The sequence below is a fragment of the Centruroides vittatus genome, unplaced genomic scaffold (assembly GCF_030686945.1).
Source record: "Centruroides vittatus isolate TY-2023 unplaced genomic scaffold, ASM3068694v2 contig_453, whole genome shotgun sequence".
NCBI lineage: Eukaryota > Metazoa > Arthropoda > Arachnida > Scorpiones > Buthidae > Centruroides > Centruroides vittatus.
In genome coordinates this window covers 1,753,850-1,769,055 of record NW_027122249.1, presented here as the reverse complement: position 1 = coordinate 1,769,055, position 15,206 = coordinate 1,753,850, and the positions used below count along the sequence as shown (strand labels likewise).

Genomic DNA, 15,206 nt, shown 5'->3' with positions numbered 1-15,206 from the left:
GCGTTTGCGTCACCGCTTTTCCTTGCCGCGCCGCATGTGTGCATCCTCCTTTATAGTGTATTTTTCGTGTTTTAACGAAACGGAAGGTCGCGCATACGTGCTTTGTGCCACTACCAATTCTTTGTCTGTTATTGGCACCTCGTAAATACTGGATATTGACATTATCTTTATCATTTCTTAAAGATTGGGTTCTTTCCGTTCTTTACAGAAGAACAACTTAAGATTGCTGGAATCAAAGTTTTTGGTGAAGAAATACAATCATTTGCCACGGAAATGATAAATTAAATTTGACTCAACAAGTAATTTGAAGTAACAAAAAGCGGGGACTTACCTACCGAAGATCTTGTAGTTTCTATAAAAATCTACAAGGAAATAGGTTGGTGGATACCGCTAGTGTTTACACTTACGATTTTACACGCGAGTGGAGAGTTCTTATACGAGTTGAGGTTCGTTCGTATTTAGACATCGAACGTGCCGGACACGACGAATATCGTTTAGTATGTTGTGTATGAGGGCATTCATATCTAGTGTAACGTAGTCGTACAGACTACCCTTCCCCGAGATTAAGGAAAGACGAACGGACGAAAGTGGGAATTTATAGGTCTACAATTTGGCCGGATGGCCGAGCAGTTAAGGTGGCAGCCTACTGCTCTGGGGACCCGGGATCGAATCCGGACGGGTCGAAAAATCCTCAGGAATTTTTCGGAAAGGGCCCCGTCCGGATATGTCATCCCTCACCACTCGGCCATCCCATTGTGGCCCTGGCCGAACTCATAATGAGCTTGCTAAAAAAGGCCCACAGATCAGAAAGAGTTAAAAAAAAGGTCCACAATCTTTTCAAATTGCAGCCCATTAAGAGTTATAATTAATTTTGAATGTAAATTGACATAAAGCTAGTAGTATTTTTTTTACTTTTGTCTGTTTGCCCTGTGGGCACTGAAAGGGTCTTTTTAATCGTACCCGTCATGGGTGTTGAGAGAAGGGACCCGACGTATCTGGGACAGCTGCCCGCCCTGTTGTTAAATATTTTGGTATTAAAAAAGCAATTTGCACAAAAGCGCGTGTTCACACGACGGAAGCGCCAGAAAGTCGCCTGGTCGCCGTCGTCTGTAAATTTACTCATTTATTTATTTAAATTATAATAACGTTTTCACCAATTTAATTTATATGAAGAAAAATATAATGAATTATTCTTTAAAGAACATTAAGTCTTCATGCCAATGCAGAACAGTTGGAATATCCAATACCCTTCGGTCGCTGTCATAATGTCGATTGTCTGGACGATTAAAACGTTCCAAAACTCAAATTTATTCTAGTGCTAAAGAAAACAATTACAGATATAAATAAAAATTTATTGTGTGAGAGAAATTTCGAATAAATTACGGTATTAAATACTAAAACCTAAAATTTAATAATAATTTAGGAAATGCTACTTTGTGATGACTCGTAAATTTCGGAATAATCTGCACCATTGAGGTGGAATGAGATCGAACGTTTTATACCTAATTCGAGAGGGTTTTTCGTCTGTGGTACGTATCTAAACTTTCGTTCTATTGCTTTTTAAATGTGGATTAATATTTTACTAATTGTTAGAGCATTCTTTCGATGCGGTGTTTAAAGGTTGATTACAATGGGCACGAGTCGAACTCAATGACCAAGTCCCACCTGCAGTTTGGTCATATAAACTTTAATCCGATACGTTACGTATATTAACCCCATTCGGTATCGTCCAATCGTAATTCGTGTTGGCAGAATTGTAAATACTATTGATTTAAAAAAAAATATTAATTAAGTACCAGATTTAGATTCGCGCAAGTTTACAGAAACGAAATCCAGAGCACGTTATAAAATATCATAATTGCTCGACAAAAACAATATAAAAGCACCGTCATTTATTCGTAAATAACAATACGAAGTGCAGTTTTAACAAGAATTATGATTAGAAATGAAATTCTAGAGAATATCGGCGGGGAGAACTTACAGAAAGAAAATGATTCGAATTTACACCCTTTTTTGGAAGGCCAATATTCAATTTAATAAACACAACGGAAGTATGTCGACATTTTCCAATATGGACTCTGCGTACACGTCATGTTCGTGTGCTAGAAACTAAAGAGAATGCTGTTAGAAATGCCGCTCTATGTGATAAATAAAAAATGCGGACGAACTGTGTCTTTTTCATAAAACACTGTCCGAATAATACTATACACTTACGTCACTATGACATCATTCCTGCCTTTATAACCAATGTGAAAAAAATGGCGTTAGATTGAAAAGTCTGTTACAAGTAAAGCCTCTGTAGATAATAGCGAGGTCGAAGCCGAAGTTCTCAACGCGAAAACGTCTAGGTCGGACGTTTGGCGCCGCTTTCCTGTAAGCCTAGAAGTTTGACAATGGCCTTTGGAATGTCAAGCATGATTCCACTGACTTTCTAAACGCCATTGCCAAACTTCTAGGCTTACAGGAAAGCGGCGCCGAACGTCCGTCCTACACGTTTTCGCGTTGAAAACTTCGGCTTCAACCTCACTAATGTAATTTCTAGAGCTGCTCTAGAAAATAATTTTCCGCAGCTTCTGTTAGCGCAAGCTCTAAATATACTGTTATTATTTAATAGGAGACGGTCGGAATCTCGATCATTCAAACAATTTTTAAAAACAAAATCGAGGTATTTAACACCACAACGAATTTGTTTACGGAAGGACAAAATGAAAAAATAATTCGCGGAAAAATAATCACGTAATCGCTTTTTTCTAGGCGTTCTTTAAACGAATTTGCCCATTTATATAAATTTCCATTCTGTAAGGTACGTAACAGTATTTATGTATTGTTCGAATTACGTGTTACGAAAGTGTTTAAAGAGTAATTTAAGACGATTAAGTATACACACCTTTACACCGATCAATTATTATATTATTAATTAGTGTAATATTAATTTTTTAATTAGTGTAACCAGTGACGAGCAAACACTATCTCTTAGTATTCTATTCTGTATACTATTCTGTATAATTTTTGCGCGTTTATAAGGGTGAAAATAGTTCGAATGTACGGTGTTTTCGCACTAGTGTTTGTAAATTAAATTTTTTAAATTTCCGTGTCCTTTCGGGTGCTTTTCAGACAAGCAAGGCCTTTCACACTACCGTAACAGTACATATATTGTATTTGGTGACACTAATACATCTATTCTGTGGAGTTTCTACCAAAACGGGACCCCCATTGGGTTTTCTGCAATTTACACAGCTTAACACATAAAATTTTAAGGTGTAAGTAATTTATTCGTCTTAGAAATAGTAAACTACTTACTATATTGTATTGATGAACACTGTACGCCTTAAGTACCAATGAATTGAGCATTTTATTCTGTTGAAGTTCCCTCCTAACATTGGTCAATCGCGCACCATTGTGAGAATGATTCTAAGTAATGAAACAGGTCGTGTGAGAGACCAGGACCCCAGTGCAATGGCACTTTACACAAATAATAGTAACGTCACTGCATCTATTACGTCACACTACACATCTGTATTTTAGATAAATGGACATGTAAGATAATCTGATATTTTAAACAGATGTTTCAGCATGCGCTTTCAACTGTTACACTCTACTGTTTGTGCCTGTGGTCCGTAGGTAAGATAACGAAATTTTGGTTTTAAAGAATGAATATTTACATTTTATTTTTTAAAAATTTATCATGGTATCTTTTCAGTCTACGGTCAAGAATGTCCGAAGAAGTGGATTCCGTACAACGAACACTGTTTCAAATTCGTACGCTACCCCACTCTGGATTACCAGTCAGCTCGATTACAATGCGACTTTTACAATGCCCAATTGGTTTCTGTCAGTTCCTTGGAAGAACATCAGTTCATTGAGGAATGGTTAACGGAAAACGACCCTTTTTATCGCAGGTAACAATTACTCTTCAGTTTAATTACGCGTGGTTCTTCTTGAATGAAAATTCCGGAGTGTTTTTGCAGATGGTACACCAGTGGAATTTTACGCGGAGACAGTTGGAATTGGGAAGCAGAAGACAATAGTTATATAAATTTCGATTTCTTCTTGGATCCTCCTGACGATCCTGGCCAAAGAAGAAATACGGCTTATACGTAAGTAAAGTTAATTTATATAATTCGTGAGTTGTAATTTAACACGTAAAATATGACGAATCGATGCCAATCATACAACGCTTTTGACGTAACAATACTTCCACGTGGCAAATTAACCAATTAGAAAGAAGAATTTGTGTTTGGGGAAGAAGGGAGTAATTACGAAATATTCTTTATATTTATAGAACTAAAACACAAAAATATTAAATTTATAAATTCCAAGATAATTGCAATTATTTTTCAGTTATTCTTGTTCGACCAAAAAATGGGGATTAATTCCGGTGTTTTCCGACGAACAATTACCTTTCATCTGCGAAATTCCTCGAAAAAATTCGCACGAAATTCCATTGGAAAGATATATTGGTAAGTAACTATTAATACAATACGCTAAATACAGTGTGATGTAGTACACTAACTACAGTAAACATTCAATGTACAGTACTACAACATTTTACACTAAAAACACAATGCACTGCAGCAGTTTACACTAGAAAACACGATGCACTGAAGTAGGCCTACATTATAATATAATAAACATCACTAATTAAGTAACTACAGTGCACTTGGTAAACACACGTCTACAGTAGATATTCTGTTCTTAATTCATAAAACTCTAGTGTTTACTAGTCTTTGAAGTCACTTAATTTCAGTGACGTCATTTTACCGAAATCCAGACAATGGGAGCGAGTTACCTTAACCATTTGATACCGTTTTCTGACGAAACACGTATCCAACGCGGGTGTACTATAGATTACCATCTAGGGAATTTCGGGACTTTGAGTATATATCTGAACTGAGGAGACCGAGACGAGTTCAACGGTACCCTACTTTTGGACCGGAGACGAAAAATAAGAAAGTTATCATAGTTACAATTTCTTGCCTTTCACAATGCATTCTACGCCATTTTAGAGTTTTCCACTAGGTGGCGTTCGACTGTTTTGCTTCCGACAGACCTTCCTCCCGCAGGGGGGCCGCCGGCAGGCCGCCCAGTGTTTAACGTCACTAGTTATTGATTCATGGTAGTTCTTGTACACACGTATCAATAACTAGCACGTATCAATTAACGGTTCCGACTGTTCGCGCTCCCGACGGACTCCCTCCGGGAGGAGAGCCGCCGGCAGGCCGCCGAGTGTTTAACGTCACCACTTATTGATTCACGGTAGTTCTTGAACAAAAGAAAAAAAAGAAGTGGCGTTCGACTGTTCGTGCAATTTCTTGCCTTTCAGAGTGCTTTTTTTAATGGTTTGCAGACTTTACCGCAAGATGGCGGGACTAGCAACTACGGTGTCGTCTGCATGATAGCATTAAATAAATATGATAACTTTCTTATTTTTCGTCTCCGGTCCAAAAGTAGGGTATCGTTGAACTCGTCTCGGTCCCCTCAGTTTAGATATATACTCAAAGCCCCGAAATTCCATCGATAATAATCTATAGCAGTGATTCTCAAAGTGGGGTCACGAAAAATATTTGGGGGTCGCTGAAAAATTGATGCCAGATCAATTTTTTTTCAGATAATTTATAAATTTATTATGGATTTATGTTTAGAAATAATAGAAATAAAAAATATATAAAATAATTTTTACTTAAATAAATTGCACATATAAATAAAAAAACAACACAAATATTTTAATACGAGCCTAATATTCATAAATTTGTGCACTATTGGGGAATCCCCGAGTTCCACTCTCAGTCTAAACTATGACAGAACAATATTGTAATTTGGAACGGTGTTCGTTGCGTCTGTAGGCAAGTCGAGTTAGAAATACAGTAGAGCGTCGTTTATCCGAAAACCGATCAACCGAAAGCTTTTCAGTCGGCAAATTTAAATTTCCGCTAGTGCTGTGGCGCTGCAATATTTGGCTATGTCTTGGGCTACTCCAATATTATTTTAGTTGGTATGCGTTTTTAGCTGGCAGCGCTGGAGCGACCATGTGAGGGTACTTAACCCCCTTCCTCCGGGATGTTTTCGTACACAGTCATTCTCCGGGGGTCCTTTGAAATTTTTAAGTGGAAAAGGCGGGTCGCGGACCAAAAAGTTTGAGAAACATTGATCTATAGCAGGGGTGGCCAACAAGTCGATCGCGAAGCTAGTTTTGATCGATCGCTCGCTATGTTTTCACTTAATGTGTTACACTTGTAATCGAACGCAACAGTATGCATGCAGTTATGACTCGACTTAGAAAAACAAAGCCATTTAGCTTGAATATTTAGTACTGTCATACGGTAGCTTCTTTTCTTGAAAAAAGAAATTGTGGAATTTATATCTTTTCCTTTTAAGAAAGATTTGTGTGAAACGTATTAGCCAAAAAATTTCAGACATATTTCGTATGAGCAAAAGGCATTAGAAAATAAAATTATAATTTTACAAACTGATTTAATCTTACAATCCAGAAAATTTGAAGATTTTTGGAAATGCGTCAACCGAGAAAGACAGCCCAGTATCGCCAAATGTAGCGAATATATTTATTCTTGTTTCGGATCTACATACCTGTGTTAATCGGCATTTTCATACTTAAAGTTAACGAAGACTAAACAACGTTCTGTCCTGACTGATTCCCGTATTGAAGACTCATTATTATTATCTTTGTCAGGATATACACCTAATTATGACTACTTGATTAGAGACGTGCAAACTCAGTCCTCCTATTAATGTTAAGATAATAAAATAAATTCTAAATCTGTCTTTATCTGTAGCTATTTTGAATTAATAAATATTGTTAATAATTGATGTTTTAATTTTCCTGGATGTGAGATTTTTGGCTCGTTAAATAATTATGTTGTTTTTACGTAGGTAGATATACAGGGTGTTTTAGTACGAGGTGCACTCTCGCGAACTATTGATAGATTAGCAAAAGAGTGCACCTTGTACTGAAATACAGTGTATAAACATAGTATGTATTTCACACCTCCCCCTCCCGATTTAGACTATGCCTATGACAACAAGTCGATCGCGATATATTTTTAAGATAAAAAGTAGATCTCACGTACACAAAAGTTGGCCACCCCTGATCTATAGTATTCCCTCAAACGCAGTTAATTTGCATATTTTTCTTCTTCAGGTTACGGTGAAAACGAGTTAAACGAAGAAAAAGTTCCGAGAGGGCCACGTTTTATAAAAAACGCCAAATCGGCAGTAGTTTCTCGATACAATGCAAAAGTGGCGGTACTCGAGTGTGGAGCTGAAGGTTATCCTCTACCCAATTACGTCTGGTATAAGGTAACTTTCTTGTATTACCCTCTTGATAATTATCCCACTCTAATCTACTTAATTTTGATTCTTTTTTGAAATTACCATCATCGTTATATCGAGGAACGAAGAAGAAAACAAAACAATGCTGGAATATCTTGAGAATTTGTGATCGTAAGCGGAAAATTACGGGAGAATAATTTAATTTCATGCTAGAGAGAAATTAAGTACAAATTAATAAACAATTGGTTTAGATACCACGTGGTATAACTATTGTCATCGAGTATTTCACCATCAAACACTACAAGAGCCAGATTTCTTTAAGGATGCCATTAAAACGTAAGGGATAAGATTAACAGTAGAAAAGAAACACTACAGAAATCTAGCTCTTGTGGTGTTTGGGGATGAAATCTAATAGGTGAATATTTCACGTATTCTCTCTACCATTCTCTTGGCATTCATGACTGTAATGTCCCGATCTTCATCTTATCTTTTCCTCTTGTCTTTTCTCTGTTCCTCTGTTGTAATTCCCAGCATTGGCGTGTTATTGCTTGTGTTATCGATTGTTTTTGCCCATTGTTCTGATTAAAACGATCCTCGATTCCTCTCTCGTGTTTGCCAAATTTTTCTATTTAATTACAGGCAGAATACAGGATGGACGAAATTGTGAACAAAACAGTCGATCCTCTCTCGGACTATCGTTACACACAGACGGACGGAACTCTACAGATCCTTGATCCCAGTCCGAATATCGACAGAGGAGAATACTTTTGCACCGCATTCAACCAATACGGATACATTAAAAGCCCAGCTGTTCAGTTGACATTCGGAAGTAAGTATTTTCATTGTAAGAAATTTTAAGTTTTGACGAATGGAGCCGAAGGAGACGGGTATTTGCTGAAAAAAATCCTACTTCCTAAGGAATCTTTATCAATCATACAATGAAGTTGACAGACCAGACGTGAAATAATAAACCACGTGTCATTTCATATACAGTATTACGTTTTACTTCCAGATAACGTCGAATTTCCCAAAAGTAGGCAGATGGAATATGGGAAAGAAAACTGGGGGAAGGCCTTGTCTTGCAATGCTCCTCGGTTCTTTCCAAGTAAGCAACCAAAACAAGGAGTGAAATTGTTTTCGTGCAAAAGAATCCCATCGACTTTCTAATTGCAGGTGTTTTCTACGCCTGGAACAGAGACAAATTTTCCAGTTTTGTACAAGAGGACAGAAGAGTTTTCTCCTCGTTTGACGGAACTTTATACTTTTCTTCTGTGGAGAAAGCCGATCAAGGCAATTACTCCTGTATGGTCAAGAATCCCATCACCGATGACGGTCGCATAGGACCCAAATTCTACCTAGAAGTGCAGCCTACGAGTAAGTTTCTTGTTATTTTCGTATGCATACATTTCCTTTTCCTATACTACACATAAAAGTTTGCAGGACGTAAAACGAATCAAACATACTAAGTTTACAAAAATAGAAACAAAATACATGCATACATACAATCGCGCATTTTCCCTTCTTAGAACTTGGTCTAGAAAATGGAGAGTGCGCTTATTTTAGACCCATGCCATACTACATGTATATCTCACTAGCTTAAATCAATTTAGGTTCCAAAACTCTAACATATGGCCATTGTATCTTTTGTAGTTTCATTGTTCTCTAGCATAGTACAAAATTGTAAATGCTAAGGGGAATACTAAAGATAAAGTACGTAAAATACTTTCGTCTTTTTCAAAATAATACACGTCACCTTATTGTAATTGATCAAAATGCTGAGTACAAAGTGATTCGAAAATGCCTTACAAAACATTTGGAAGCTTGAATGTAAACTTTACTCAAATTAAAATATTGTCTTCTTTGTATAGACTTTGTGTCTTGCCTGTACTCGTGTGTACACATAACATCAGATCTATTAACACGTTCTCTCTACGAGAAGAAGGAAAATTATCCCATACATAAGTGAGGTCTTTATGTGTAGAGATCCTGTATGATCAATTTTAGTTAACGCTTGGACAAAGACTAGTTAATTTTATAATTGTAAATTTGAAAAATATTTTATGTTTAAATGATTAATTCTTGTGTTATTATTGACAGCCAGTAAACAAAACTTACAATTTCCAAATCATTTCTTGAAGATTTTTCCTGATAATCCTATGGTTGGTGGTGACGTTCGATTGGAATGCATGGCGTACGGATAGTAAGTTCTAATTAGCATTTCTCACCAAGTTTTATATAATTTTCTACAAGTTTTTAACAATTTAAAATTAAATAATTGGATAAAAGCACTAATTAATATAGGCTACGTTAAAATAATCTCAATATTTAAGTTATATTATCAAATACGGGGTGGTTGGAAAGTAACTAAGCATTGAGAAATCACTATAACTTTTATAGTAATAATGCACTATGTCTCCATATTTTCATTTAATAAGGTACATGTTAAATAATTTTCATTGGATTTGCAGTAGGAATATACACAATACAGCGATTTCTCAACGCCTAGTTGCTTACCAACCACCCTGTAGAAGTTTATTTAATAAGCTAAAAATTTAGGTTTGGGTTGTTGGAATATTCTGAATAATAATTCAAATTTTCCATGGGAATAATAATTCAAATTTCCATATTCACTCATGGAAAATTTGAATTATTATTCAGAATATTCTTTTTCTTAAATTAAAAATTTAACTTCCGCAATTGTAAGATATAAATATTAAGTGAACAGCCTTTTTATATTATTTAATCTAAAGTCTGCATTATACTCGATATTTTACAAGCGTGGGATAGTTAATACTAGATGCTAAGGCCCTAATGAAAAGCCTAGAACCTCGCAGTTTCTGAAAATTTAACCGAAAATATACCAAAAACCATGTATAAATTCTAGTAGAATATTAGGTCTGAAAAATATAAGAAATTTTATGAAACGGCCACCACAAATAAGTTCTAGAAACAGACTTAAGTATAGAAAATTTTACATAAAGCATACTCCGGCGAGGCCTATGCCTGTGATGAGCCTTCCAAAGCTAAACATTTCTCTCGTATACGTTAAATTAAGGCTTAATTAAAATTGTAATTCTATATATTTGTAGTCCGACGCCATTTTATAATTGGACCAGAGAAGGCCGTAGGAATGAATTGCCGAAAAATTCTAACCTAAAAAGTTACAACCGAGTGTTGACAATATCGAACGCAAAAGAGGAAGACCAAGGAAAATACGTTTGCAAAGCCTACAACGAAGTGGAATCAGTCGAAACCTCCATTCAACTGAGCTTACAAGGTGATAGTATTTAATAATAGAATATTTGAGCATCCCAGCTTTTCCAGTGAATTGCTTTGTTTTCCTTAATTTGTCTAACCCAATTGCAGCATTTCCCAAATTTACCATTCCCTTGGAAGACGCCATATTGGATTCCGGTTCGCAGTTGAAATGGAAGTGCGAAGCGTACGGAATACCGGAAGTGAAATATTCTTGGTATAAAAACGGAAATAGATTAGACTTCAACATGTCCAGTTTCGGTTACGGAAATCGCTACAGAATACAGGATAACGTTCTTATCATAGACGAAGTGGCAGAAGAAGACAAAGGTGCCTACCAGTGTAGGGTAAAAAATGAGTTAGGTGTCGTCATCTCTACCGGCAGGTTGAAGATTCTTTGTTAGTACGACTCTCCCTCGTTTTTACGCGAAGCATAATGATTTGTAGCGTTTATAGCCATTTTTCTTGCAGCTCTCGCTCCAAATTTCATCAAATACCCGTTAGAACCAGATATGTACGTCGCGGAAGGTGGTAAATTTACCATTCCTTGTCGTCCAGAAGCTGTCCCTCCTCCCAAATTTTCTTGGAGCCATAATGGTAAAGCTGTATCTGAAGGAAGATTTCGCATCAAGGATAACGGATATCTTCATATTGAATCCGTCAGGCTCCTAGACGAAGGAATTTACACGTGCGAAGCAAATAACAGCCATGGTTCCGCTAAAAGTAGTGGACGTTTAGTAGTGTTACGTAATTATAATTTTATTTATTCCTTAATCAAGTAAACGTATGTACATATGATGATGGCGCCAAAATACTTTTGCTATTATCATCACCCTTATATAATTATGCTATTAATAACTTATAACTTATGCTATTGGTATCATCCTATACTACTAATGTATATCTAGTGTCTCAAAATGTATACATACTCTAATAACTCCATATTCAAACCCGAAACTTACAATTTTGAAATGAGGCCTCATTTCAAAATTGTAAGTTTGAATAACCATTTAATTGTAATTTACAATTGTATTTTACATTTAATTTACAATTGTAAGTTTCATTTCAGAGGTCATCAAAATATGTATAGGGCCTACACTTTCTTAGACATGCTCCATCAGTGCGACACCCATAGAAAGTTGATGTCTATGGTGTCACTTAAACCAGGTTGAAAACTAGGGATTTATAGTCTTGTATCTGTGCTAACACACGACTTTTACATATTAGCGTATCCATCACTGAGAGAGTTCCCCCCTCGTAATATGACAGCCAAAGTAAACACCAGCCTGACCCTAAAATGCGAAGCTCGAGTGAATCCTCTACTAGAAGTTGCATACATTTGGTACTTGAACGACTTAAGAATCGACTTTACAATGCAGAAAGAATATTCTGTGGTAAGTAAATCTACCACATCATATGTTCCATTGTATTCGTGTAAAATTACTTACAATTGCAGGGTGATAACCCCGGTTATTTGGACATAAAGAACATCAGCCTGGCCCAAGCGGGCGTTTATACTTGCTTAGCTAAAACATTCTTGGGATCCGTCAATGCCTCGACCGAATTGATAGTGTTGGGTGAGTATTGTGAGTATTTGTCCATCGTAAATCCCTCCGATTAACAATATCATTGTGTTTTAACCTTTGACTTTCAGCTCCTCCGGGTGCGCCGGCTGCCGTGCTGGCCGATGATCTGTCCCTCATATCTGGATTTATACACTGGAGCGACGGTGCCAATAATGGGTATCCCATTCACCATTACGTAGTAGAAGGTTACACGCAACACAACAAAACTTGGAGCTTTCTCATCAGTAAGTTCCTTTAACACTTTACTTTCGTAGACAATTATAACAGTGGCCTGTGTTAGATGCTTCAATATCTATTGTTAGATGCTTCAATATCCAAAACCAATGTGGATCAATACAATGGCAGGCGAAGACTGTTTCTAGAAAACGTATTGTCACCATGGAACATTTATAGTTTTCGTGTTTCCGCCATTAACGAAATCGGGAGGGGACCACCCAGTTTGGCTAGCCCCACTTACCCCACCGGAAATGACAAACCGTACAAAGCGCCCAGTAACGTGGGAGGAGGAGGAGGACTCATCGAAACTCTCACGATAACGTGGAGTGTAAGAACGTTTGTTTCCTTTCACATTGTTCATACAATTTCATATAAACCATCATCCAATTTTCAGCCCCTTCCGATGGTGGACTGGAATGCCCCAAACATCTGGTATAAAGTGTATTATAGAAAATTTGGATCGAAAGAAGAATATCGCCAGATAGACTTGAAAGATGTTCCCACTAACGGTTTGTATACTGTCAATGCAGAAAAAGGGACTTACTACTTAAAATACCAGGTAAGAGTTCAAGCCATTAACGACCTGGGCCCGGGACCAATCAGCGATCCGGTTACAGTGTATTCGGCAGAAAGAAGTAAGCGTATACTTTTCTATACAGCTGTAACACTTAACAAATCTGGTTAATTCTTCTTTGTTTCGTAGTGCCCCAGGTTCAGCCAATCAACGTCAAGGCCCTTCCGTTTAATTCCACGTCGTTGAACGTCTCTTGGGATCCAATAGACATGTCCCGAGAGAAAGTCAGAGGAAAGCTTATCGGATACAGGGTAAACAATGACCAACAAAGCAACGCCAACTTCCTTATATAAGATTCATTTTATTTAATTTCAATTCATACCCTACATTTTAGATCAAATACTGGATAAAGGACACAAACCCCGAAATAGACTCGTTAATTTTGCTAAATCGGGGTACCAGGCCCTGGGGTCTGATCGTCGGATTGAGGCCGTACACGGAATACTGGGTGGCTGTCATGGCCTATAACGACGCCGGAAGCGGGGTGGAAAGCGAAAAATTCTTGGCCCGAACCTATAAAATGGGTAACGCTTTTTTACGCCCTTAAATGGTAAATTTTAAGTAATTTATTCTAAGAAATTTGCTAATTTCAGCGCCGCAAAGGGCCCCGACCAGCGTTATCGTTAAATCGGTATCGTTTAATTCCATATCTGTTAGTTGGAGAGGGATGTTAACCTCTACAGAAGAAGAACCGATTATGGGATACAAGGTAAATCTCTCTTTTCTTGTTTTAATTCCTATTTTTTGAGTATGGCCCTTCGAATTAATACTAACACGCGGTGAAACCGCGACCGCGCCAAACTGCATGGAATAACTTGCAAGTTTTGTACAGCTTAAGATTCAAATTTGCGCTCCATCGTTTTTCCCGTACAGGTACGATATTGGGAGTCGGGACAAAACCTGGCCAATGCCACTGACGTCATCAAGTGTCTTGACGGAGAAGATTTGGAGGTTAAAATTTCCAATCTCAAGTACGGGATAACGTATAATTTGAGAGTTTTGGCCTACAGTTTGGGTGGAGACGGGAAAATGTCTTCTCCCCCTTGGCGATTCAAAATTGGTAAGTGGGGAATACAATTTCAAAGTTGTTTCAAAGTTTTTTTTTTTTTTATTCTTTAGAAAATTAATTTACAAAAAATTTGAAAAATTTAGTCTATGTCCCTAACGGAGGAGAGGAAAGTCAGAAATTCCAATTCCCAATTTTATTAATTATTCTGATTGTCCATTTTATGAGCAATCCGTAATCGAGGTGAGTCACTTGCATAAGTTTGCATTAATTTTTTGCCACCAAGAATAAAGTCGCAGATTCTGCCGATGGCAAGAAAAGATTTCTTTAAGCCTGTGGTCATTTGGTGGGGTCTCATAAACACGAGGACCCACCAAATCCTGAAGCTGATCCTTCAGTGATAACGAGCACGGGCAACTCGGAAGCCGAAGAAGTCGTTCAACATGGGTTTCTCGGAGGTAGAGGGCATACTTAAAGTTTAAATTTAATTATTTTAAATAATAACTTAACCTAAATTTTGGAAAATCAAATTGTTTTTCATATTTTTATAAATAATTTCTTTTTTCAGAGGAGGAAATTCAAGACGTAATTTTCTGTGTGTATTTATTACAGAATTCGAAACACAATTTAAATACAAATCAACGAAATCTTTGTACCTTTTAATAATTGCTTTAATAAAGGATTACGCTAATCATTGATTTTTGAATACAAACATTAGGTTGTCAGTCTGTAAGTAACTTGTCGTAATTTGAATTAAGTTTGCGTTTCTTTTTTGTGTTACGTTACTCTTATATGGTGTAAACAGATAAATTTTTCACTTCCGTTGTTCCTCGATAAAACGAATTAGTAGAATCAACAATAAGGAAAATTGGCGCAAGTATGTCACGATTTTATTCGCCCTCTTTGAAGCTTAATAACTCCCGTGCTTTTTGTAAAAAAATTCTGAAATTTTGCAGGGAGGTTTGTTTATTAGGAAGATCGATGTTATTAAATTTTGATGTTTAAAGGTCGACGGGATTGGGAGATAAAAGGGTCCAATAGAGTCGGACTTAATGACGATTTTACTTATTATTAGCATTTATAATTTTTATAAAATCTCATCCCTACTCTCAAAATACCGCTTTTTGTCATTTTATGATAATTAAACAAATAAAAAGTTTTTAATAACAAAATATTGTAATAGATGGCGCCACGCACGCAGTTTTAAATGTCGCCGGGAAAGTTAAGCAATTCATTGCTGAATTTTTTTCTTGCATCCTATAGTAGTCCTGTTAGTTTTCAT

At 36.7% G+C, this 15,206-nt stretch overlaps 1 protein-coding gene across 2 annotated transcripts; it reads left to right on the top strand.

Annotated features, from left to right (window-relative positions):
- The first annotated feature begins 1,423 nt into the window (after window positions 1–1,423).
- LOC136977283 (contactin-like) lies at window positions 1,424–14,638 on the top strand. Of its 2 annotated transcripts, none has more exons than XM_067272748.1 (24): window positions 1,424–1,529; window positions 3,564–3,621; window positions 3,701–3,899; window positions 3,969–4,097; window positions 4,342–4,460; window positions 7,157–7,314; window positions 7,927–8,116; window positions 8,300–8,392; window positions 8,461–8,661; window positions 9,385–9,487; window positions 10,377–10,564; window positions 10,654–10,941; window positions 11,014–11,289; window positions 11,770–11,936; window positions 11,999–12,119; window positions 12,197–12,352; window positions 12,431–12,672; window positions 12,739–12,979; window positions 13,048–13,169; window positions 13,253–13,442; window positions 13,512–13,627; window positions 13,792–13,978; window positions 14,071–14,167; window positions 14,493–14,638. In XM_067272748.1, exons 1-23 carry the CDS (start codon window positions 1,482–1,484, stop codon window positions 14,160–14,162), a joined length of 3,684 nt encoding a protein of 1,227 aa, XP_067128849.1. In that variant the 5' UTR covers window positions 1,424–1,481; the 3' UTR covers window positions 14,163–14,167; window positions 14,493–14,638. The 2 variants fall into 2 exon arrangements, with proteins under 2 accessions (XP_067128849.1, XP_067128850.1); XM_067272749.1 differs by lacking the exon at window positions 1,424–1,529 and adding an exon at window positions 2,602–2,803.
- Window positions 14,639–15,206: the final 568 nt, after the last annotated feature.